This window comes from Topomyia yanbarensis, chromosome 3 (genome assembly GCF_030247195.1).
Source record: "Topomyia yanbarensis strain Yona2022 chromosome 3, ASM3024719v1, whole genome shotgun sequence".
NCBI classification, from domain to species: Eukaryota; Metazoa; Arthropoda; class Insecta; order Diptera; family Culicidae; genus Topomyia; species Topomyia yanbarensis.
Window position 1 is genome coordinate 1,219,708 of NC_080672.1, and position 26,649 is coordinate 1,246,356.

The following is a 26,649-nucleotide window of genomic DNA, read 5'->3' on the forward strand; positions in this document are numbered from 1 at the left end:
GGTAGGTTGATCCGTAAGAATAAATAATTAATCAAATACTGTGTTAACTTTGAAATTATATTTGTCAAAATAACTTTGAGTATTACTTCATCGATTGCATCGGAATAGACTTTTTTGCCTTTCTCATATAAAGAAAGGCTATGTAATCACTCCAAAAATCGATTCTCCAACGGAGGTGCGGAGGGCCGAGTGTCATATCCCATTCGATTCTGTTTGTCGAGATCGCGAAATGTCTGTGTGTATGTGTGTGTGTGTGTATGAATGTGTCTGTCAACATCATTTGACTCAATTTTCTCAGAGATGGCTGAACCGATATGCACAAACTCAAACTATCAAATGATCGGTATAACGCTTCCACAAGACGCTATTGAATTTTTAGTTGATCGGACTTTCGGTTCCGGAGTTACGGGTTGAAGAGTGTGGTCACACAGTAAATTCCCATATAAACTGGTAACCCTACGATGTCCGAATGATGTAATACATATTCAAATACTCCCATTGGCTACTATTGAATTTCATTAAGTTCTGACTTTTGGTTCTGGAGTTACAGGTTGGATATTGCGGTCATATAAGAATTTCTCATATAAACCGGTACAACCGTAATACCTCATAGGTTTAAAATCTATTGAAATGAACATCAAATTACTTCAATTCGCAGGCCTAGATCACTGATGGCGAATCAAAAATTATTGGAATGTATTGTCAACTATCAATAATTCCGGAAGTCCTCGGGTTCCGGGCAAATCCAGATCTAAAGCCACCTCGGTAATGACTGAACCAAATTTCACTAACCTAGTCTCAAATGGAAGGTATAATATGAAGTTCAGTGTTGAACCCTCCATCTACTCCTCCACCTCCTACCACTCAACCCCCCCACCCCTCTCACCCCCACCCTCTCAGACCAACCCACCTGTATTCCCTTCATCCACCCCGTCTACTAAAATAATTTAGATTATTCCCGACGCATCCTCCCCCTCCCACTAATTATATCTCTTCCCTTCTCCACCATGAAGTTAACATGAAGACAACATTGAACTCGCTGATTAAGCTAAATAAATATTACATTTTGTTTGTTTCAAGTGTGTCAGTATCGACATGTTGCTTATCAGGTTCGTGACAGTCGTGCACTTACATATGCTCAACAAGTGTAATCAAAATGTAATAGACATTTCCACAATGTTATATTGACCATAACCAGCCATTAAATCATAGATGAGAAAGGCAAATTGCACCACTAGGTGAATTAAAACAGGTTTTTCTATTAGAATCCAGTTGCTTTATCTATCCCTATACAATCTTTTAATTTTTTTTCCTAGCGTGTGTTTCATGATTTTAAACTAAGGTAATTTTTTTTATTTTTTGTATCTGCATAACTAGTTTAATCCTAGACACGCAACCTTTAGCATTTATTTTAAATCTTTATTTTAATCGTGCTTTAAATTATTTTGATTATATTGCCTCGACGGTAACAACTGATGTTGTAAATTATAGGTCGATAATTCCATAAATAATTTAATTAAAATAGTCATCCTTGCTAGAGGTCTATAGATTTTTATTATTTGGCACTTATTTTTTCCACTATAGGCTTTAGGTTTAAAAATAGAGTTTTTGATTTGTTTCTTGAATCATGTAATTCATTTCATGATATCTATTTCTTCAAGACGACATGTCAATATGTACGTAGATTTTCACCAAAAATTACTTTTTTTTTAATTTATGAAAAAATCATTATCTATACTATTGCTTTCACTTGAGTACTATGGCTCAAAATTTTTTAACTCAGCCTACTCAGCAAATTTTGTGATATGAGCCGATCCACAACTGTTTTAAGAATAGTACTTGCTCCACCTCGAACCATTGCGAGTTTTGTTTGGATATCGATAAAAGTAGAATCAAACTCCAAAAGTTTTCTAAGTTGTTCTATTAAGTCAAATAGTTTTAGAAAAAATTTAATTGTGAAAAAAATGGAAGACTGAGTTTGTCAAACATCCCCGACCAGCTTAGAAGTCCGTCAGGTAGAATACTATTTCTCCCTACCTGCTATTTACCTATTTCGAAGAAATAAAGTTTGTGAGTCTACCTGCTTTGTTTCGCCAAATCGCATTCTAACTGGGAGACAAACATGAGTATACGCTAAAACCAGACAGAAATTAAATTAAACCGATAGCTCAACCTTTTACAGCACTTTACTCGGTTTTTTATAACCTACTGAGTTCAAAAGAAGCAAGCATAAGCTGCTTCATACAAACTTGTCAGGGTATCATCTTAGTAATTGTTGAAAAATTACCAAATTGGCAACCTTTCCTCGATAAGTACCTTGTTTTGTGTTCTGTACCTTTCACATTTTCGCGTTTGCGAACAATTTTGTTGATTTAAATAAGTGTATTTCCCCCGTCTATCCGCAAAGAATCCAGAAGCACCAGCTACTCTCGCTGTGCAGAATAAACGAAACGAGCATTGCTCTCCACCACAGTTAACAGGAAGACAAGAGTGCAGCATCGGGAAAGCGGCATAGTGTTGGAAGTACACTGCAGTGTCTTTTTTACGGGGCGCAAATAATCCAGTTTTTCGTCCCCACAGTCGCTGGAGAGGTTCCAACAAAAGAGCAAAGCGCTCCTCACTGGTCACCAGCTCAGGACGCTCCAGGAGCAGCCAGCGTGAACGCTGGAAGTTTGAGACAAGTAAATTCAGTACTATTAAAGTAACAATTTTTAAAGTCCGGTCACTCGGAGATTACCTTAAAAAACGGAGTCTCCGGGTCAAACCCGGAGGGATGGCGACCCTATAAGCTGAACGGGGGATGATCTTATAAAACCGATTTGTCATTAAATTCTTTTCATTTTATTATCAGTATCATCATCTAATATCATCTTATGCCGGTATGGTAACATCCGAGTTTGCAGCAATCCAGTCAAGGTATTCGGTAATTCGGGTGGCCACAGCCGACCGTCCTCGATCACAACCGCGCAAGCCGCTGTAGTGGAACGAATGAATTCCGATCAGGAATATCCTGCCTGCTTCTTGCACCGTTACTGGAGCTCCTTCGTCACCCTGAAATCACAAAGACATCTTAGCTCTACACAAGTATCACCAAATACACCAATAAAGGAACTAACATTGCACGGTCCTCCGTCGTTTGTGTTCACACAAATATGAGTACTACGAATCCACGTATATGACAACTGACAGGCGGCATTTGATGTTACTGAATCGATGGCGAACATAAGGAACTGTGTCGGAATCGGTTCATTATCTCGATTGCCAGTGTTACCCCAACCGGCTGTAGTGGCCCTCCAATTATTGAAACTGTTACCCACATCTGAGCGGCGTGGCATCAGGACCGGCCGGATCGTACTATCGTTGGGTGCATCTCGACTTAGCGTCAGAATAGCAATGTCATCGCGACCGAGTAACCAGCTGAAGTTCGGATGGATCAGAACGTTCGATACTCCAATCAGTGTTCCGATGTTCGCCATGTTGGAGGCGTTCAGAGCAACGGTCACAGTATTAGCTCTGTACGGGAATAAAATTGTTATCGTAATTTCACATCGTGAAGTAAAAATATTACCCAGAAACGCAATTAGCGGAGGTTAAAACAAATCGGCTGGAGATTAGGACTCCACTGCAGAAATCATGTCCGGAGGTTCCTCCATGAATAAGTACTCCAGCTGCCCATGGAATGGTGGTGGGGGAAGCGACGCTACCACCCGAAATCCGCGTTGAACCGTTCGGAGGTATTCCGAATTTCCCGCGAAGTTCTTCGGTTTTAGGCAACCTACGCTCAGCATCAAAACCATTAAATTCCGGCTGCTCTGGGCTAGACACTGCCAAAGCCGTTACAGCGGCCAGCAACAGAATAAACACACTCTTGAACATTTTCCTGCAACTCGTTCGGTGAACTTTTCCGTTACAAATGACAACACGGTGGCGAGATGATCTATTTTTTAAAGTGCTAGTCACCCACGGAATAAAAAAAATGAAGCTATAAAATTGATTCGTTAGAAATAGGACCTAAACGATAAGGATAAGAGTTATCGAACCTCTTTCGGAGTATTCCGTTTGCAGCAAAGTTAAATGTTCAAAATTTAACAAAGAAAAATCAGAAAATAAATTTAACTCTGCATGGCATTAATATTTTAGACTAAAAATTTGGGGTTTGAATATTTATTTTTCATATGTTGTTGAATCAGTTGAGTTTAGTAGAGCAATATCCTTTCCTTTTTTCAAGAAAAAAATGTAAAAACCCACTTATAGCTTCGCAATCAGTAGGTTGTTGATTTATAACCGCGATTGCCACCTAGTAGCGTCGTATCAGCTATAAACTGATCCGCGAAATTAGATTTAACTCTTGGGTGGTCTAACTGACTTTAGCTCGTCAGAAAACACACTCTTTCAGGATAGATAATGGTTTTTAATTTTGTGAACCCATGTTTTGCTGTGTTTCTTTAGTAGATACAGAACACTAGATTAGGATTGTCGCTGGCATCAGTGGTTGGAACATCATTGTTTTGATTCCGGGATATACCTGTCAAATGGGCCAAATAAAAAAAAAGAGCAAAAAATAATCCTCTATCGTTGTTTCATAGCGACTAATATTTTTTGTTTCTTTTAGCCAGCAAAACAATGGCCATTCTTGGTTGATGTATTTTCACTAATTAGAATGTACAAATTGTCTAAATCTGTACTGAATTTTAATGAATTTTCATTTCCTTGTGCGGTATATACAAACTCTTCCATTTCATAACAATAACAGTCGAAAATGTACACCGAGAAAATTCGTTATATTGAATATATTGCTTTCACACACATTTTTTTTGCAACTTGTAGTAGTACATAAAAATTATCTGTCACGCATAGATATCATGTGAAAACTAATGAAATTATAATAGTATGCCACATAGAAATTTGTTTCATTGCAGATATCACGTAATTTTTCTGTTTGCTCTCGTTTATTCTGCTGTAAATTTTATGCATTGGACGTTTTCGATCTAGAATGTATAAAAATCACAGCAGAATAAACGAGACTGAATTGAAGAAAGGCAAACTCTGCATTTTACTAATTCGAAGTTCAACTAAACGGTTTGTGGTTACAAGCAGGCCATATTTTATGTTTCGATTTCATCTCATCAGTATATGGCAACCGACTTGACCACCACATAGACATATCCCCATTCAATTGTATTTTCACCTACAAATTTCCCCGAAAATGGATGACTCTAGTGATGTTCTGGTCAGTTTTGCCACTATTCCGCCCAATTGAAAAGTATTGGACAAATATTAAGCGGATGTTGAAGATAACTGCAAAGACGACACTGCACAGATAGCTCGATGTTGAAAAAGAACTAGTCGCTGAGATTGATCAGTCCAGTGTGCGACAGATGATGGCGGTAATTGCATTTTTCTTACATAAAATCAGTCAGTCAGTATGGATTTTTGTCAAAAATGAGCTATCTGATGGATTGTATTCTGTATCATCACCGAATCACAATGCACAAATAAGATAACCAGGTTTGTTTGGAAAATATCGAAAAAAATACCAAAACATGGTTGTCGCATCCATAAGGTTTAATGAAAATGTAAATCTTCAACAGCATTTTTCTCCGCTTTTTGTTGTTCAATATGGGACTCTTATGCTTTTATGGGCAGTATATAAGAAAGGCAAAAATGTGCCAAAATCCAAAAAAAGTGAACTTTTGTAAAAACATTTTCGAGTTTGCAACAAATCTCGACGTTTCGTGCACCTTAACGACATTTGGCATCAAAAAAATTCTATTTTGAATTTGTCCTATAGATTACATGGAAAATTTCTGTGTGGTCGTACTCTTAAACCCGTAACTCCGGAACCGTTATTCAGATCGACACAAAATTCAATAGCAGCCGATGGGAAGGTTGTACCTTTGACTTGAGACTAAGTTCGGTCTAGCCGCCTCTGAGAAAAAATCGGTCTAGCCGTCTCTGAGAAAAATTAGTGACATTTTTGACACATACGTACGTACATACACACACATACAGACTTTTTCCGATCTCGACGAACTGAGTCGAATGGGATATGACACACGGCCCTTCGGGCCGGGATTAGCTTGACGGTTTTCAGAGTGATTGCATAGCCTTTCTATATGAGAAAGGCAAAAACGTAATAGGTAAATTACCTCCTTTCGCCTTATGTCGAGGATGCTGAGGGTTGTTACGATGCACAGTGGCGGATTTCCCTAAAAACCTGGCCAAAAGTCGAAAATGGTTTTGATTGACCTGCAAAGGTTCATACCAAGGTTTTTTGGGGCGCAGATTACGATTTTGATGTCAAAATTCAAAATGGCGGATACAAAATGGCCGATATTTTTATTTAAATATAAGTAGATTTTCTCGAATGAAGATTTAATGGTTCCAGTGTATGGCAATAACGTTTATAATGCATAGAATTTTAAATTGTGTGTAGTTAAATGATAAAATTTGTTGATTTTCGCGCATTAAGATATTTGGGTGTCTAGATGATATAGCTATTATGAGAATTGATGTTATTAGTCATTTCAAACTATGCATTTTGAAATATTAAACAACATAGTTACAAAACTTTTAAACTCTCCGTACGATTATTATTCAATTGCTGTCCGATTGACAAAGAACGAAAATTAGTAATTTACTAAATTATAGAAAATAAGCCGACTCTGCGACGAAATGCATGGAGTGAAAATTGAAAACAAGTTTGCATGAAAATTGTAGTAACTAAAAAATGAATATGACAAAAATACGAAAACAAGCGAAATTCACTAAGATTGATTATTAATTTATGTAACATAGAAATATTTATGTAGTAGGGTAATTTGGGGAGAGATGCCGCACATTTCTTAAAATCAGTCCTGCATCGAAGTTAACCATTCAATATTTGATAAAATCATTTTTATCAATTGCGACAAGTTTCGAAAATACTGTGAAATGGTTTTTTTCATGAAAAAAAATTCATCAAATTTCCGTGAACATTTAAAAAAAAAGGTCATTGCGGGAGAGATGCCGCATGTGCGGGTGAGACTGAAAAATGGTGAACAAAAGTATTTTTAGCTATCATTAATGTTTTTGTGATTAAGGGTCTTCAGCTGAGTTTCATGAAGTTTCATTACACCTATAAATCGGCCAGCACCTTCATTTTTCTTAAGGGGGTAATACCATTTCTAGAAACATTTTTTTATTCAACATTTGAAAAATATTTTATTTTGCAACCTTGTGTAACGGTTTAGTTGGAATAACTTAATTAAGGGTACTCTTTATTTATATGTTTGTACGAGCGATATATTGGTAGGGGTTCTTTAAAAGCAGTTTTTGGTTGTTTCTTCCAACAATGTATTTATATAACTTTAGTTTGTTCTTGAAAGATTCATTTTAAAAAGCATCAATTCGTCGAAATTTTCATTTTTATCCCAAGATTGACATCACTACAAATCAATAAAATTAGTGCCTCAAAACTTTAAAGAATTAACCGAAGTAACTAATACTTAGATACATATCGCCCGTTCAAATATATAAATAAATAGACTCATATTCCTATATGCCACTGTTTTAGGTCCGTTAGTTTGTGGATATACCTTATTAATAATCTATACCTGACGCAAATGATCATTTAATGACATTTCGAGGTGAAAAAAATACATTTTAGCTACATATCTTCCGCCATCGAGTGCGGCATCTCACCAGCAATTTTGATGCGGCATCTCTCCCAATTGTATGGGATAGATGCCGCACGACGACATTTTCCTCTGAAATTATGGATGACCGTGCTCATGATCAGAATGCCTTCTAAAAGGTCTCAGCTACTCAACCGATACATGATTTACCAAAAAAAAATCGAGCAGTTTAAAAAACGAAATTTTAATGTGGTACTGAAAAACTTTCGACACTCCGTGATGCAACTGGACGCACATAATCATTAATAAAAATTTTGTAAGCTAATAATAAGGATTATTTTTCATCTCCAGTGTTGTACTTCTTCAAAAGACAAACTCACAATATCATTTTACCGTATAAAAGTGACCCTATATACAAGATATAGAAAGTGCGGCATCGACGCGGCATCTCTCCCGAAATTATCCTAATTTAACTATTCTATGCATCAATACCGGGATTTTCAATTATTCGTAACCGTAAAGCGAAAAGTAAACAAAAATATTGAATCGTCTTTTTCTCAGCATGGTGATTTTTCGTATAGAACTGATATGCGGGTATCGGCAGAATAGTTGTATTCAAATTGTTAGACCGAGGATTTGTCCAAAGGGCATTATTACGATAAAGCATTCATATATAAATTCATGCGTTATACCGTCGCTGTTTGGCTGTTCGGCCGTCTATGGGAGCTGTCCATCAATGTCAGCTTCTTTCTCCGAACAGCCTAGATAAGCCGTGTAGTGTCGGTAGTGGTTGTTTCAACCGGCTAAGAATTACACTACGGACTACCTGTTCCGGTGGTAACACCAAACAGGGAACCCCAATTCCATAGTGTCATGCGACCCGTGCTATGGGTAAAATTGTTGAGGGGGTTTAAAATATTCTCAATGGCGAACGGAGCCTGGGAAGAGCCGGGCGAACTCCCCAGTAACTGGCTGTGGTCCACTAGGAGGTTGATAACTCTATTATCTTTCTCCGGACAAAACCAGCCTAGAGTCCGCGTGGCATCCGGCGGGTTGAAGTATGTCAGTTATGGAAATAACCGTCAAATTCATTCCCAAAGATGGCCGCGTCACTTATGAGAAGGCAGAGAGCTTCAGACCGATCAGTCTGACCTCCTTCCTTCTCAAATCAGTGGAACGTTTAATCGACCAACAACATTCGGGATGGTAGCTTGGGCGAGCACCCGCTGCATGCAATGCAACATGGATATCAGCGGGGGAAGTCTACTACCACCCTGTTACACAATGTTGTCTACAACATTGAAAAAGCTTTTTCACAAAAGCAATGAAGTTTAGGAGTTTTTCTCGATATTGAAGGGGCTTTTGACAACGTGTCTTTCGAGTCCATTTTGGAAGCAGCACGAGATCATGGAGTACCTTCATATATCACGAACTGGATACACGCAATGCTTAGCAACCGACATCTGTGCTCATCGTTAAGACAAGTAGAGATGAGGAAACTGAGTGTCTGCGGATGTCCTCAAGGTGGTGTGCTGTCACCACTTCTATGGAACCTTGTCGCCGATAGCTTGATGAGAAAACTAAATGAGCTTGGGTTTCCGACGTATGGTTTCGCCGATGATTATCATATAATAATCACCGGTATTTGCATTAACACACTTTTTGATTTGATGCAACAAGCCTTATGTGTTGTTGAGCGGTGGTGTCTTCATGTTGGACTATCAGTTAATCCAAATAAAACCTCAATGGTGCTTTTCACGCAACGAGGGATTACAACCGGAGCTCGTCCATTGCAGTTTTTTTGACTCTGAAATTATTGTCGAAGATCAAGTTAAGTACGTTGGGGTAATTCTCGACTCAAAACTTAATTGGACAGCTCACATTGATTTCAGGATCAAGAAAGCTTGCATGGCCTGTGGCCAATGTAGACGGGCTTTCGGCAAATCTTGGGGACTCAAACCCAAGTACATTCAGTGGATCTACACAGCAAATGTTAGACCAATACTGGCATACGGGTGGCCTTGTTTGGTGGCAGAAGGGAGAAGTCATGACAATCCAATCAAAGTTAAACCATCTTAACAAACAAGAAGCACTTTCTTGTGCATACCGTCTTAAGGTTACTGTGCTCTGGAACAGTAACCCAATAGATCGTGTAACACAAGACTGTGGCCCTAAATGGTTACTTGGGATGAATATACACTTGCTCCCAGTGACCTTACACTCACATGTAGTTTTCCTTCTAAAACTTTCAATGTGAGAATTCCTCTTTGTGAGGAATGGCTGTCTGGCTGGATGGAGCGACAACTTGAAGAATACGTAGTTTGTTTTACGGACGGTTCTTTGTTGGAGGGCCGAGCCGGTGCTGGTGTCTATTGTCATGAGAACCAATCTCATTCGCTTGGTAGATACTGTACCGTATTCCAAGCAGAAATCTTTGCGATTCTGTGTGGCGTACAATCCGCACTTCAACAGGGAATTTGCGGTAAAAGAATCTATTTTTGCTCTGACAGTCAGGCTGCCCTGAAAGCACTTAGTTCGGCAGATTCGAGATCGAAATTAGTAATCGCATGTCGAACTCAAATCGAAGAACTTAGCATTTCAAATGCTATCTACCTTCTATGGGTACCCGGTCATTCCGGTATTACTGGAAATAAATGGGCGGACGAATTGGCTAGAGCTGGCGCTGCGACTGATTTCGTTGGTCCAGAACCAGTTCTACCACTGTCAATAAGTTGGATAAAGCACAAGATTCGCTCTTGGGCTGCATTCGAACATGCCAACCATTGGCGTAGCTTGCAAACTTGCGTTCAAACAAAGGCTTTTCTGCCGGATGTGAATCCGAAAATGTCAAGAAATTTGTTGCATTTTTCCAAGCACAACTGCAGTATTCTGGTCAGGGCACTGACTGGACATTGCAAACTCAATTATCACATGGCTATTATTCAGCGTGCTGAGTATTATTCATGTGATCTTTGTGAATCCGATTACGGAACATCATATCATTTGATATGCAATTGCCCTGTATGAATGCAATCGCGCATCCGGATTTTTGGTTCTCCATACATAGATGAACCTATGTACAGAGAGCTGAAATTTAAGGATATGCTTTTGTTCCTAACCCAGTGTGGCAAAGAGCTATAGTTTTTTAGCCGTATTTGAATGACAATATCTCTTCGGGGGTGTTATCGTTCTGTTATCTCAATATCCCCTCGGGGGTGTTGATATATCCGCTCACTGTTTGAGTAGAGGTTCTAAATCCCTCCGGGGGTAGGAAGTTTTATTCCTGCTGTTGTAGCACCTGCAGATCGTTCAGCATCACTCCGGGGGTGCAGAATGCTCTGTTTTAATTGTTATGTGTCGTTGTTTTCCTTACCCCTAACCTTACCACTTCCCCAATCCTTCCCATCAGGAAAATGATGAAAAGACGATTCTTGGCAAGGCACAAATCTCCGATCAACATGGGGAACGTGCCATTTGAGCCAGACGCTACTGATTCCTGATTATACCGTCGCTGTTGTGCTATCTTATGACAAGCGCCATTTTGCACATTTCGAGAAAAACGATTTTTAAAGTTTGAGATTGAATATCATGAAACTTACAAATGGTAGAAACAATTCAGAGAAGACAATTGATGCTTCTACCTATGATGTATTAATCTCTCAAATATTACGAAGATCGGTTGACTATGTTGCGAGTTTTCACTAAAAAAGTAAACAAAAGTCGCACTCACACGTGTCATAGGTGTGCATTGATGCAAAAAATTGTATGACATATCATAATCGCGCATGGAAAATTTTGCATACCAATAAAGCATCAATTATTAACTTTTATTCATATCTTTGGTTTAATTTGGTCTATTAACAATCGGTAAGAGGCATTTTGAAGGAAATGAGTCAGGGAATCTAGAAAAAATAGTTCTTTTTGATTACAGTGTTGCCAAATAGGCAATATTTCCAGTTTAAAGCTAAAACTGCGTTTTTCTTCCAATACATGTATTTTTCTTTTGAAAATTATTATGCGATTGTATTCCTAAGACATTTTTACACATAAGAGCAACTAAATCTTCATTATAACTTGAGCCAATCCCAAAATATAATGATTTGAAGCAAAAAACTCGCAATTTCTAATCATTTTTCTCGCTATATTTCAATAACCAAGAAAAATTTCAAAATTCTGGGAACGCCATCTTGTAGAGATTCATTAGACGAGTAATGTGGCATATCTAACTCAGTTTACCCCAAAATGGCGATTGTCATAAGATTGCACAACAGCGACGATACTTGGTCAGAACATGCTTGTCCTGCTTCCTGGTATAGTTTTGAGCAACCCCTTATTTGTCTTGCTTACTGACATACTACGACTGATAACCTTCTCACAAACAAATTCGCCAAGCTGGAGTGTACGCCAAAGTGAGCTTCATGGCTATATCACGGCCGGTGATCCCAGTATTCTTTTGCATTACTCTACTGATTTTTGCTCGTAGTATCCAGTCATACATTCCACCTCTAGATTTGTTTTGCTTTGCATGATCAAACGTCATAGTTTCCCGGTAACGTTTAAGCATGGTATTCGTAATCAAGTATTGAAATTCAGAACCTTTGGCGATCACTTCTGTTGACCTCGTTGGTTTTCAATAAGAACGACCAAAATTATTTACGTCTTTTCCGTTCCACTTTTGACAACTTTTGAACATGTTTATGAATCTCGATGAAATTTTCACCACTAAATACAAAACTCTTCCTGATCAAAGTATTGTGCAGGCTCGCTATGACAACCGAAGATGCAACAGTAATTAAACGTACGAGTCAACATTTTAAACTGAAAATCTTATAATCCATCTCCGTCTCCACTGAATCAAAGATTACTCAAAAACGGGCAAGAATTCTATAATGTTTCAAATGGAGAAACATTCAAGGAACTCAAATTGCCTTGAAACATAGTGGACATACGTGGACAAAAAGTATTTCAATAATTTAGCAAAAATGTGTGTTGAATCCGTCTGCTAGCGTGAAAGTTATTGACATTTTCTATAAACAAACAAAATAATATCTTTTGACATCAATACATATAAATAAAGTACATACCGTCAGCATAACTTCCCATTATTACATATTCGAAAACGGCACTTTTTTCAAAATCCAGCTACACTTGAATACTACTGATATTTCGAGCGCTCGATAAAAAAATATGAGCAAAACACGATAGTTTAAACTGTTTAGATGTGTTAACAAAAAAAAATTTTGGAGCGTTTCACTTAAAATAGTATGCGGCAGCACCATCTAAAGGACAATATATGTACTAGAACCCAAAGTACATACTACCATGCCATTTTCGACTTTTGGCCAGGTTTTTAGGGAAATCCGCCACTGTGCGATGGGAGAAATGACGAGAGCATTTTGATGCCTATTTGGCGTTGACGGCCGTAGAGGACCACGAAGTTTAAATCCTTGATTTTGTTCGGTGGCCCAAATATCTGCAAGATCATTTCGAAGATTCAAACCGACTATGGACATATTTTGGAAAATCGGCACAATGCAACTGCTCGATGAATATTTTATGCCACGGGTATCGAATACATACGAACGGTAGATGTTCCGCTAGGTGTCTCTTGGTTCCAAACAGAAAGAATAGGGAGAGATACAAATAGTGAACATCAATCAAAACGGCAACACTCCCTTTATGAAGATTTCAACACTAGCATTTTGACAACCACTTCTACAGGTAGCACTTTAAATGACTTCATTATACTTTGAAAACAAACCGTATGTTTATTGTTGGATTTGTTTAGCAAATGATGTGCATTTCGAAACAAAGAGATGATATAATTCTAAAGCTAGTTTTTACTAATAGGTACATATACTCTAGAATACATATTTCAATCACGATTTAACTAAATTCAAACGAAAATTTATGTTTCTTTTTTATTGATGGCTATTCGTCTGCCTCTCTTTTCTCCTCTCTGGATCTAAAGAGAAACGTAACACTTTTGTCAATCGACGGGGGCTACTGCGAGTTTGATGAATGCTCGTCTGCGCTCAATAGGCCCTGTCTCTGACGCAGTACAGCGATGCGATTTTGATCATCAGACGGATAGTATAGTGCTATAACAGGTGATTGTAGCGACGAAAATTTCTAAACTTCGACAGAAATGCTTGGAGAAGGACTACACATTGGAACAACTGTTAGCTATGGGTCGAACGATAGAATCGGTAGATTTTCAACTTACCGCCTAGGAAACTGTCATTAGATGAAATCCGGAACCTGTAAAAGTCAAAACTGATTCAAGTCAAAACTGATGCAAGTTTAAATTAATACCGAAATATGGTAATCAACCCCGCCCGCGATGTATCGGGTGTGGCGGCCGTCAATTGTCAAGGGATCCTATCTGCCCGGCGAAATATGGAAAGTGCCGAATTTGCGGAGTGATTGGACATTTGGAACTCTGTTGTTTCCTGAAGAAGAGCAAGTTGATTTATTCGGGCAATTCAAGACTGCTGCCAAGACTGGAAATGACGATGTTCTCGACCTATTCCATCTTGGAGGAAAACGTACACCAAAAATCGAAGTTGAAGGTGTATCGTTGGTCCTCATAATTGATAACGGGAGATGATGAAAACATTTTGAGCGTGAACGACTGAAATATCCTGAAACGTATTGCATTCAAAGCGTTTAATGTAAAGAGAGGCACCAGCAAGATCTTTAACAGTCACGGATTAAACAAACCGTTAACAGTTTTAGGAGAACTTGAAATTTTGGGACAAATACATTTTGCCCATCGGTACATTCCTAATTTAGCTAGCCTTATATCCAACGGGGAAAAACAGATCGTAATGGTGAGTTAAGCTAAAGTAATTGTGTGAAAAAAAAACCCACAGAAACAGTATTCGAAACTGCAACCCTCGGGACTACGACTCAACGCACAAATCCGTAGGCTATTCCTGGGATGCGATGACGCCCCAGAAAGAACACATGATTATCGCATTGGCGACAGTGATCATGCCCTGCCTCTAAAGCAGATGTTGACAATCAAGGTTACCCACTGATAAATCTAAATTTTAGGTGAACATTTTCCGTATCCTCAAAAACCAACCTAACCTCAAAAATACTAAAATAAGAATTATTTTCATAATTTTTAGGCTAGGTTAGGATCTCGACAATTTGAAATAAAATATCGTGTTCGACTGAATGTTTTGGTGTGGAAAAACAAGTGTTTTCTTATCACCTGTAATATTTTTTTTTCGGTTTCAAAGTGATTGTATAACCTTTTATGAGAAAAGCAAAAAACAGATTTTTATCACACTTTTTCTCGAGACAATATAATATCTCGAAGTTGTGTGTATTCTAACATCATTTGGCATCAACAATATAAATTAGGGTTGAAGTCCACTAGGAGATAATTAACACTGTTATCTCTCACAAGAAAAAGCCTTGATTCTGTGTGGCATCTGGCGGCTTCCGAAAGAATGTATCCACAGGGCACCTACTCCCGTATCGTAAGAGGCGACGACACAAGTTTTTCTTCTACTTTCACCTGATTCTCAACCTGAGGTCCGCGGACCCCTAGGGAAAATATATTTTCCGAGTGCATATTGAAAATTTAAGTCTTGTTTTCTAACAAACTGAAAATAACATAATGATAGCATATAAAATCGATGTTCATCCGTGGGGGTCCGCAGCAACCCAGGGCGATTTTTAAGGGGATCCGTAATACGAAACAGGTTGAGAACCGCTGGGTGAAGCAATATGTTACTCCCAAGTGTGTTGTATAACCATCCTGGTTCAGGTCCTGACCAATAACGGAACAGCAACCAGGGCCGATCTCTTATGTATATACTGATGCTAATACACGCACGAGAATAAAATACACGCCATCTTTCAAGCACAGCCTACTCTTTTTTCTTAAAGGAGCATTTTGGCTGAGACTTTGAGTAAGTTACTCTTCTGTGTGTGGTACTCGTAAGTCAGTCGTTTCCGGTCAAATCATTTAAAAATCAGTTCAGAACTATAAATGATTTCTGTATGGATTTTAGCTTTAAGGCATAAATCGAGTCTAAAACCGATTTTTGCATTAGAACTAGAACTTATACGAAAATCATTCGGGATTCCGAAATAAATATTTGACCAAGTCCTACCATACAGCCTTAACCTGGAAGGATTCTTACTATTAGAAGGATGGTTGAACTAGTCCTACAAAAGTTTCGTGAATGAATTACCGAGGCTATACTTTTTTGTGTGATTTTTTGTTATCTTTATTGTGATTTTTTTAGCATTTTCGGCCAATCGCAAAATCAAAACAGAAATAGATGGAATTTCGACCTTTAGTCGTCTTAATATATATTTTTCAGATTTCTATTGTACCTATTGACGTCAGTTGTATTGCTGGATAATATTTACTAGCTAATCGGCATTAAAATATGATACGATTAAACTTTTTATACAATATCGACGGGAGTCGATAACAAACCAGTCTATCAGGAAATACAATCCGCATTATCAAGCGATAAGCTATAAAACACAGTGGGGAACTGCCGACCAAGGTTCAGTCAATTGTAACCATTAGCCTCAAGTGATCTTGCAGGATGCGATTTTGGATAGGCTTTGTGGTATCGTTAGCAGTGCTGTCGAGAACTGCATTTGCTGTGGCTCCACCATTGTCGCGCATTTCCGGTGGTACCATTGCCACACCTACCGACATTCCGTGGGCTGCTGGAGTTCTCATCCACGGAGGAACTTCTGGTCATGACTTCTGCAGTGGTGTTCTAATCTCTAGCCGATTTGTGCTGACCGCAGCTGCTTGTATCTCTGGGTAATGTAGGAACAACGCGTATCAAATCCTTTGTTTCTAAAACGACTTATTATTTACAGCGCAAATACGGTGACCGTTGCATTAAATGCTGCTGATATGACCAGAATAGGAACTCTGATTGGTGTATCCAACGTTCTGATTCATCCGAATTTCAGTTCGCTACTTAATCGGGATGACATAGCAATTTTAACACTGAACCAAGATGCTCCCATTGATGATACAACTATTCGCCCAGTTCAGATGCCACGTCGGTCGGATGTTGGTAAAAGCTTTGTCGATTGGTCAGCAACTACCGCCGGTTGGGGAAACACCGGAAACCGTGATAATGAACCGATTCCAACGCCAGACCTTCAATTCGCCGTAGACACAGTAACGTCCAACTTGGCTTGCCAATTATCATATACCTGGATAAGAAGTACTCACATCTGCGTGGCTACCAACAATGGAGGACCGTGTAACGTAAGTGACAACTTAAATGGTTTTTGGAAATATTGTCAGAGTTCTTCTCAATTTTTCAGGGTGACGAAGGAGGTCCAGTGACTGTCCGTGAAGCAGGTCGAACCTATCTGATTGGCATCCATTCGTTCCACTTCAACTCAATTCGGGGATGCGATCGTGGTCGATCGGCAGTGCACACCCGTATTACCGAGTATCTGGACTGGATCGAGCAAAACTCTGATGTTGTTATTCCACAATAAGCAGGAAAAGGATTCGGCAATAATTTTTATATCAAGTTGTAGCGTAGAAATCAATGCACAGGTTTTGAAGAACTTCTACTCGTTGATTTTATTACATTCACTGATAACATGGTGATTCATGCTATGGAGTCACAGTGTTATTGTTTCTAAATATTTCACAGTCACACTGTTTCATTGATTATTCAATCTGGAATTGATGCAGTAAGATGCAGTACTGTACCAAAAATTGGTATCCTAAATGAATCACATAATTTGGGGTAACTCACATATCAATTTGAGAGGCGCAGAATTAATGGAATACTTAAGCAGAACAAATCTGCCTATACTCAATGAAGGAAATCGCCCTAGATTTGCAGAATCTGGCAGGGAAGAGGTGTTAGGTGTAACTCTCTGCTTCGACCATATTATGCATGAGATTGCCAACTGGGTCGTAACCGAAGTGATCGAACCGTCAATATCTGATCATAGGTACATCATTGTTGATCATTTAAACTTCTCACTAGATTATCGCACTTATTGTGACCCCAAATCTACCAACTGGGACCTCTACGAGGGCTTGGCGATATGGGTTCCATATCTACGATGACTTGAATGAGATCGTGGATAAAACCAACTCACTCGTAGTAGCTGCATGCCTTTGCACAAAATCTCAAGTAGCAACGAGGCTAGTAAACTAAATAAGATATCTTCTTAATCGAAAGAGTTCCATGAGAGTTAAATTAGAACTGTTAATTCTGAATAGTCGTCTGACGAATATGAAGAACTCAACTGTCTTTTTGACATGCATTTTCCAGGCTACACGGAGCCATCACCGACGACTGCCCCTGAGTTCAGGTAGTCCAGTTTCTTAAACATTTGCTTGTAGCATTGTGACAACCGAATCAATCAAACGGGTGCTTAAAACTTACGATCCGTATAAGTTTCCGGGAAAGATGGAATCAGTCCAATTCTACTTCAAAGAAGATATGGCACTTCATGCATATATTGAAACACGTTCTTACTCGTAGTCTTGCGACCAGTGTGCAAGTTAATTATAAAACTCATTCTTAATGGTGTCTACGTTCTCTGTGAGGAGGTAAAAAGCTTTAGACCGATAAGTCTGACCTCCTTCCTTCTAAAATCACTAATCAGTGGAACGTTTAATCGACCACTACATTCGGGATGGTGGCTTGGGCGAGCACCCGCTTCATACAATGCAACATGCATATCAGCGGGGAAGTCTACTACCACTCTGTTACACAATGTTGTCTACAACATTGAAAAAACTTTTTCACCAAAGCAATCAAGTTTAGGAGTTTTTCTCGATATTGAAGGTGCTTTTGACAACGTGTTTGTCGAATCCATTTTGAAAGTAGCATGAGGTCATGGAGTACCTTCATATATCACGAACTGGATACACGCAATGCTTATCAACCGACATCTGAGCTCATCGTTAAGACAAGTAGAGATAAGGAAACTGAGTGTCTGAGGATGTCCTAAAGGTGGTGTGCTGTCACTACTTCTATGGAACCTTGTCGCCGATGGCATGTTGAGGAAACTTAATGAGTTTGGGTTTCCGACGTATGGTTTCGCCGATGATAATCATATAATGATCATCGGTATTTGCGTTAACACGCTTTTTGAATTGATGCAACAATCCTTATATGTTGTTGAGCAATGGTATCTTTATGTTGGACTATCAGTTAATCTAAATAAAACATCAACGATGCTTTTCACACAACGAAGAATTACAAGCGGAGCTCGTCCATTGCAGTTCTTTGACTCTGAAATTATTCACGCAGATCAAGTTAAGTACGTATGGGTAATTCTTGACTCAAAACTTAATTGGATAGCTCACATAGATTTTAGTAACAAAAAAGCTTGCATGGCCTTCGGCCAATGTAGACGGGCTTTCGGCAAATCTTCGAGACTCAAGTATTTTAATCAGGGCACTGACTGGACATTGCAAACTCAATTATCATATGGCTACTATTCAACGTGCTGAGTATTATTCGTGTGATCTTTGTGAATCCGATTACGGACTTCATATCATTTGATATGTAACTGCCCTGTAGTAATGTAATTGCGTATCCTTATTTTTGGTTCTCTATACACAGACTAAAACTTAAAGATATGCTATTGTTCCTAACCAAGTATGTCCCTTATTCTCTCTTTCTCACTCACTCCCTTTCCCTTACCAACAAATCACTCCCTGAAAGAGCAGCTGAATAAACATATGTGTTTAACAGATCGCATCAAAATTATAAGCATTTGGAGAGATCTCCTAAATATCCAAACATTGCTTTATGTCTAGTTTTAGCTTATAAATGAACTTACTGCAGCAATATATTATTTTGGCCATGATACTTTTTCTTTTAAAATCGTTTAAAATTCGCCACATCACAAATACATGGTCGAAATCTATTCTTCTTTAATACAATCACAAGAAGATAAAAACGCCTCAAATTGAATTCACCATATTAGGGCGTCTTGCTACTTTTACAATAAGTCCAACGGTGTGTTTTTGCCCATGCATAGGTAATCATCGAGAGCGACTAAAATGTTGCGACTAGTTGCACCGTCAAGCTGCTCATGCAAATGTAGTCTTAGAGAGAAACGATCTGTTCCGATCATGGAGCAGATAGCGCAGAACGAACACTAATACTAAATATTATTACACAAATTCAGTAAGTAGAGAAAATTTGAAAGGCTACTCAGTCGAAATCATTTCATATTACTTGATGGAACATGATTGAATGAGCGGTAAAGTCATATCTTATGTTCTACCTTCGTGAATTAAAGTCTATAAATCTGCTGATATTACTCAAGTAACCAATAAGCGTTATAAAGAAGCCTAATATCTGCTTTAGATCGACATATAGGTCAGCCGTTAATCCATATATTCTGATATAATGCTGGTATTATGCCAGAAAAAGCGAAATATTGTGGTATTACTGTGCAGAGCCCGATTTTTCCGTATTAATGCTATTATATAGCATCAGCATACAAATGACAAATATTGGCACTACTGATGCTATTAGAAAGTCATTTTTCGCATTTCCTATTTCGGTATGATGAACAAAAGGAAAAAATATTAAAATATTTTTTTAAACCCGTAATTGACTTCTAATGCATTGTAATGAATATTCTTAACGGAATTATATGAATGAATAATGTTTTATGAAAATTACCCTTAGTACGTCTCGAACCTTGCCCCGTCCTTCACGGTAAGTGCACTGCTTTTGCTGCCTAGACTATATTGTATAGGTTCGAATGAAAGGGAATATGCCGAATATAATTTTCAAGAGGTGTTGCATAACGAATAAACTCACAGCATTACGATAGCATTATATCGGATTTATATTTGCTCTATAATGACAATAAATGCAAATGTTCATACATGCTTTAAAGATCCTTGTATGCATGTACGCGTTATATCAGCTTTATATACGTATACAGAGCAAGCGATAATGCCATATTACGGCTGTGCGCTGTATGCATTTATGATGCTAATATAGAGCTTGATTGCATTGTAAATGCTACAGTGGAGTTTCAATACTACATTAGTGCAAATGTACAGCCAATATTGTGCAACGGCTTAATGCATATGATTACTTGGGTATGGTTTATCACAAACCTACATTCTATGATTCATTCGAAACATCCCATCGAATAAAGAATAACTCGGCCTGATTTAATATCAAATATAAACGTTACAGTGCACAGTGTTTTTAAATGTCGTTTTCGTGCTCTGACTGTAGAAGTTTTCCAGTTACGAAAAATTTTATATGGAAGACCCCTTAAAATTAATTTTTTCATGATAACTTTTTTAGTCATTCTCCTACTTCTAATAATCCTCCTCAAAGTTATATAGTAAAAAATAATTTGATTGATTTAATAAAACGTTCAATCGATTAACGCACATTCTTCTTTGATTAAATTTTTAACCATAACACCCTTTAAAGTGGGTTGGCCATGTAGGGCGAATGCCTGAAAGACCAGTCAAACTAATGTTCAGTGGAAAATCTGTAACCGGGTCGTCGACTTCGGTGCAACCCTTCACTCGCCCTACACTCATCTGTACAAGGAAATGCGAGAGTGACGCCGCAATATCGAGCAACCTGGATGTCTACAATATATTTTGTTATAACTGGGAACCGGCGGATTGATCGGTCATGATGATCATGATACCTTTGTTTTTGAAGATTCCGTGGAGTTCATTTTGTTTACATCATTAACACATAGCTATTTGATTCTCTTAGGTACAAAGCGTGGTCCGAGCTTAACGAGTGCCAGCATGATGAAGGATGGAATCTCGTGGGAAAACTGCATTTCTGCATACTAACTTTATTGTCAATACCAATACAACAAAAAATCTAATTATAACGTATTCAACTTCTTTACATTTCCGCATGAAAATTGGTACTCTGTAGTACTAAGCGGCATGCAATCATAAAAAAGTATTAATATTTTTGCGGTAACGAACGTCCTTAATCAAATTTATTTATTTTTTAATTTATATTGTATTTATTACATAATGAAACTGGATACGGGTGAGCGCGACTAAATTGGTTTTTGGTTCTTTTATATAATGAGATTAGAATTTTTCTTATTTTATTTAATACGAGTTACCAACCTTTCCAGATATTCTGAACTTTTCCACATATTTGAAGAAACTGTAACAGTCTTCCAATGTGAGCTTGAGTTAAACTCTAAGGATAATGACTAGTTCACACTTCGCATTTATTTTATCATGAGTCTTTACATTACAATTTTGTTTGTAGTTAATAGCCTTCCCCTAGGTTGATGAATTTGATGGCATTGCTAGCAGCATCAAGCATTTTTCGTGCATCAGTTAAAAGAACCTCTTACAGATAATTGCTTTAAGATGGTTATTGCATTACGCCACCTTGCCAAACTAACGATCAAACGCTAGCCTGTGCACGCTGACTCGGCCTACTGGCGGGTAAACATGGATTAAATTTGGCTGTGCACCGTGTTTGCAGACATTGTTCCACAGTTTAATGGCGGTGTTGGTGGACTTGCAGTGAACTTCATTGTGTGTCGATTTATTGGCCGACTTCGTCATCGTTCACAGGCTTTTTAGCACTAATGTGCTATTGCTATGTGCTATTCGTATATCTAGTTGAGTATTTGTGACAGATGAGTCAGGGAATGGATACAGAACTGGCGTATATGATAGAATAGTGGGTAATCCTTCCTAGGATTCGTTGGTCACTTTTTGCGGTGTTGAATTCGTGCATTCCTTCGGGAAGATCGGATTGGATAAATTAAAGTACGACTAATATACCGACACGCGTGAATAATCCATTTCCGGACAGCAGAGCATGATAAAATTTTAACAGAAAGCAATTGTCGTTAATGGTAAATCAATATCATTTGCTGGCATTTAAACGAGTTCGAGTAGTTTGATTGTATGTTACATGTGTCCTTTTTTCTATTTCATTAGTATGTTTTACTGTACTTCTAGTAGTTTGCTTTTCTACTACTCATGTATTCCAAAAATTAGATCGCCAATTTATACGCTTTTACGCTCTTTGCATCTGTTTTTTTTCTTTATTCGGAGAACTATTTTTCCTTTTATTGCTAGGTATATCTTAAATTAGATTCAAACTAACACTCAGTAACATAATCAACTACATGTTCCATCATATACGCACACAATCGCTCTCATCCAAAATGATCAAACGCTCGTGGCCTTCGCGGTAGCACAAATCTGGTCACAAACGCGAACATGCTATTGTAATAATCCATACATACCCACTCCCGCGAGCGAAAATGAAAACATTCCGGTGATTGAGTGAACGTTTTAGCACTTATAAACTCATAAACGCGGTCTCAAGTGCGGACCTGCAAACACATGTTTTCGCGCGATCATGAATCGGTCACGTTCGAAAGTCCCTACCCTTGACACTAGTACGATAGGTCCATGCCTTCAGTTGAACCAGTACAAAAAATGACCCTTATACTGAACAACGCGTCTCATTGCGATATGACTTGAAATCCAGTGATATGGGGAATCTCACTCTCTTCTAGCATTCAGCACATTAACATGCAAATGCTTAAGATCTTCGAGATCGTCCACGCGCATCAAAACCCGCGATCTCGCAAACATTAAAACACCCCGATGAATAAGTGAATGTTTTAGTAATAATAAACGTATAAACGCGATCTCAAGCGGCAACCTACAAACGCCCATGTTCTGATAATGTATCGGTGATGTTCGGAAATCTCTACCTTCGGTCTTAGAAGCCTTCAGCTGGACCAAAAAATGGCGCTCATATTCACTGGACAATATGTTCGGATGGTCACGCGGTCATGAAATAGAATTTATACACGCGAAGTTACATACACGCGACATACAAACGCCCACGTGATCGGACCCGTTAACATAAAAACGCTCGAGCTCTTCGCGATGATACCAGCGATCGCAAAGTCCCTACGCCCGCACATATCGTACAATGAATAACACCTTCAGAATCACGGCCCGCTGCAATTGGCATCCAGCAGTGTTTTAGTCTCGTTTGCAAGCGAGTGACTCTGACGGAGAGCCCTTACGAAGTTTAAAAGAAAAGGTTTACGAAATATTTATCCGACAATTCTCTTGAAAAGTCATTGTGACAATATATAATTTCAATTCATTTTCCTTTAATTCAAATTATGTTGGTTGTGGGGTGCAGATTAAACTCCCACAATCCCTCTTACGTCACTGGCCAAGAATAATGCAAGATCAACCTCAGTGTTGCAAACCGCTTCACAAAATGAACCTACTTAGTTCAATATTTCAACGTCAGTATTTGCTCCTATCCACTCTAGATACTCAGTTAGGCGCGTGTTAACCGCTGATCGACCACGATCGCACCCTCGAATTCCAGAAAAGTGGAACGAGTGAATCCCGATGACAAGTTTTTCACCGTCGACATCCGCGTAAACTGGACTACCTTCATCACCCTGAAATTTTATGAGAAAGATTTTTAGTTACTGTTTTCCTATTAATTCCAACCAACACTAACATCACAAGGACCTCCATCGTCTGTTCCGGTACAAATGTGTCCATCCCGGACAAAACTATGCGACAAACCACATACGAAATTGGAAATCACTTCCGCATGTGCAAACTGCAGATGCTGCAGCGGCAGTGGTTCATTGTCTCTGTTTCCGGTGTTACCCCAACCAACGAGTGTGGAATTCCAACCATTGAACGTGAACGGAATGTGGTATCGTCGGGGAAGATTCGCTATTTCGACATAGTTTCCCAGAATGGCTGGTCGGGAAAGTTGTATTATTGCCAAGTCGTCTCTGTTGAAAAATGAACTATAATTCGGATGTATGATGATGTGCGACGGAATGTTAAGCACTGGGATGACTTCAACGATATTGGTCATATCACTGGCACCGGCCACAACCGTCAAAGTGTTTGTTCTGAAATTGTCGAAAAAGTTTATGAAAGTTTTCAAAATTTTTGCAAAGATATTTATACCCAGAAACACATTTCGCAGCCGTTAGGATAAATCTGGTTGAGATCAGCACGCCACCACAAAAGGTGTGATCGGATGTACCGGAGATCAGTATACCAACGGAAGAAGGAAAATCAAGCGGCGATGCTGTTTGTCCATTGCTAATCCTTCCTTGCAGTTTCGGAGAAACTGCAAAGGATACAGCCAGCAGTGAGCCGAACAACAGAAGTGTTTTCATCTTTCGTGCAGAACCTAAACTAACTGCATCACGAAGAACTGATTAAATTTAACAGTTGGGAAGTTCCCGAGACGTATCAAACCATTTCTCAAAGATTAGATAACTTAAATCAGTCTAATGCAGTCAAGAAAATTTATTGAAAATCTCAAACGTCAACCAAAACAAATCAGATTGCTAATCATGGTCTTATCTCAACACCTGTATGCTCTACTAACCAATTCAGGTGCTCGGTAAGGCGCGTATGAACAGCCGATCGACCCCGATCGCACCCGCGAATACCAGAAAAGTGGAACGAATGAATTGCGATCACAGTAAACTCTCCACCCTCGGTTATCATGACTGGACCACCTTCGTCTCCCTGAGAAAAAGAATATTTTATTTTCCTTCTTGATAACTTCAACCAAACCAAAAAAAAGCTCACCTCGCACGGACTTCCATTGTCTCCTGAAGTGCAGACGTGTTCATCGGTAATGAACGAGTGGGACAACCCGCAGACAAAGTTACTAATGATCGGATTACGCAAGACCTGCAGATGCTGCAGTGGCACAGCTTCGTCCTCCCGTTGGCCTGTCTTGCCCCAACCGACAAGAGTTGCTCCAAATCCGTTGAATGAATTTCCAACTTGGGATCGACTGGGTAGTCTAGCGACCGCTACTGTGGGACCTAGGGTGGCCTCCCTAGCTAGTGTCAAGAGTGCCAGATCTGCACGATTTATCACCGTTGAACTGTGGTTCCAGTGAAGTCGAACGTGGGTTACCGGTAGGAACTGTTGAACACGCGTCATGTCCGTTGATCCCAGCAGGACGGTTAACATCGTTTGACTATGTGTGTGATTGAAGTTAGTAGCTTGACTATTAAAGTTACATGTTTGTACAGCTTACCGTATAACGCAGTTGGCAGTAGTCAGAACGAATCGGGGTGTTACCAGAACTCCAGCGCAGAACGTATGTGCATCATCTCCCGAGATCATGATACCTACCGTGAACGGGAAATCATTGGTTCCTGCCTGCTCTCCACCGGAGATGCGGGCGTTTCTGTCCTCGATAGCAAAGGCCACCGTCAGGGCGAAGAAAAAGATTAGTACACTTTTCATCTCCAAACAGCTTGATTGTTTACGTCGAACTGAACTCGAATCGGTTTGAGCGATTGCATGCAATTCTCGGTGTCTGATTGATCGCTCATAAAGTGATTAGATATAATTAAACTGGTAAGGTTCGCGTTAATATAAAAGCGACGTTTTATTTTATGAATTTCTGATCATGGTGTTCTTTTAATTGAGCTAGTCGTACTTTGATTTTCGTCTTTTGGTACGCTTGGACATGCAATATCTCAATGCAGTTGTACATAACAAGATAATGCTATCGATTTGCATGTCACCTTCGAGAGTGTGATGTATTTAGCTTCCACTACTAAGGTAATAATGCAGTTCCTCTGCATCTGCTAGCCCAGACCAATCATCACTCTTCGTCACAAATTTGGTATACCCCCCTACCCTCCCAAAATGCTACGTCATTTAAGCATGGCCCCACTGAAATTGCACAGTTCCCATCTCCCTCTAGTGATTTTTACGGGTGAAGATTATCGAGATGCTCAAAACTTGTAAAAATCTATGGTCACTTTTTCCCAGACATTTTATTGGCATCTCCATTAGAAGTATCAGTAAAACAAGCACAGTTCCAACTACCGATTTGTTGCTTATCCACAGGACAAACAGTCCAGTATTGACTTTAAACAATCTCGCTTTAGAGCTATACTGCCCATATAATCATTAGAGTCCCATATGGATATATACCACAACATGATTGTCCCATCCATAAGGCTCAACGAAAAATGT

General features: G+C 39.0%; 3 protein-coding genes across 3 annotated transcripts; 1 reads left to right on the forward strand and 2 right to left on the reverse strand.

The window, feature by feature from the left end:
• Positions 1–2,826: 2,826 nt before the first annotated feature.
• On the reverse strand, positions 2,827–24,845 carry LOC131692740 (transmembrane protease serine 11D-like). Its single transcript, XM_058979975.1, has 6 exons — positions 24,601–24,845; positions 24,134–24,542; positions 23,893–24,071; positions 3,569–3,952; positions 3,117–3,513; positions 2,827–3,051 (listed from the first exon to the last, which is right to left on the reverse strand). The coding sequence occupies exons 1-6, from the start codon at positions 24,813–24,815 to the stop codon at positions 2,872–2,874; spliced, it is 1,764 nt and encodes a 587-aa protein (XP_058835958.1). The 5' UTR covers positions 24,816–24,845; the 3' UTR covers positions 2,827–2,871.
• Positions 16,142–17,192, forward strand: LOC131693487 (serine protease 1-like). Its single transcript, XM_058981344.1, has 3 exons — positions 16,142–16,422; positions 16,482–16,881; positions 16,941–17,192. Exons 1-3 carry the CDS (start codon positions 16,196–16,198, stop codon positions 17,118–17,120), a joined length of 807 nt encoding a protein of 268 aa, XP_058837327.1. The 5' UTR covers positions 16,142–16,195; the 3' UTR covers positions 17,121–17,192.
• Positions 24,846–24,930: 85 nt separating the features above from the next.
• LOC131693488 (brachyurin-like) lies at positions 24,931–25,940 on the reverse strand. Its single transcript, XM_058981345.1, has 3 exons — positions 25,697–25,940; positions 25,237–25,636; positions 24,931–25,173 (listed from the first exon to the last, which is right to left on the reverse strand). Exons 1-3 carry the CDS (start codon positions 25,906–25,908, stop codon positions 24,994–24,996), a joined length of 792 nt encoding a protein of 263 aa, XP_058837328.1. The 5' UTR covers positions 25,909–25,940; the 3' UTR covers positions 24,931–24,993.
• Between the last annotated feature and the right edge of the window lie 709 nt (positions 25,941–26,649).

Excerpts from the sequence above, each read along its gene's own strand:
- LOC131692740 (XM_058979975.1), bottom strand. The coding sequence starts at position 24,815 with ATGAAAACACTTCTGTTGTTCGGCTCACTGCTGGCTGTATCCTTTGCA. Across the intron at positions 24,543-24,600 it reads GCTGCGAAATGTGTTTCTGG|AACAAACACTTTGACGGTTG; the intron begins GTATAAATATCT and ends CGACAATTTCAG. Across the intron at positions 3,052-3,116 it reads ACGACGGAGGACCGTGCAAT|GGTGACGAAGGAGCTCCAGT; the intron begins GTTAGTTCCTTT and ends TTGTGATTTCAG.
- LOC131693488 (XM_058981345.1), bottom strand. The coding sequence starts at position 25,908 with ATGAAAAGTGTACTAATCTTTTTCTTCGCCCTGACGGTGGCCTTTGCT. Across the intron at positions 25,637-25,696 it reads ACTGCCAACTGCGTTATACG|TCAAACGATGTTAACCGTCC; the intron begins GTAAGCTGTACA and ends TCACACACATAG. Across the intron at positions 25,174-25,236 it reads ACAATGGAAGTCCGTGCGAG|GGAGACGAAGGTGGTCCAGT; the intron begins GTGAGCTTTTTT and ends TCTTTTTCTCAG.
- LOC131693487 (XM_058981344.1), top strand. The coding sequence starts at position 16,196 with ATGCGATTTTGGATAGGCTTTGTGGTATCGTTAGCAGTGCTGTCGAGA. Across the intron at positions 16,423-16,481 it reads GCAGCTGCTTGTATCTCTGG|CGCAAATACGGTGACCGTTG; the intron begins GTAATGTAGGAA and ends TATTATTTACAG. Across the intron at positions 16,882-16,940 it reads ACAATGGAGGACCGTGTAAC|GGTGACGAAGGAGGTCCAGT; the intron begins GTAAGTGACAAC and ends TCAATTTTTCAG.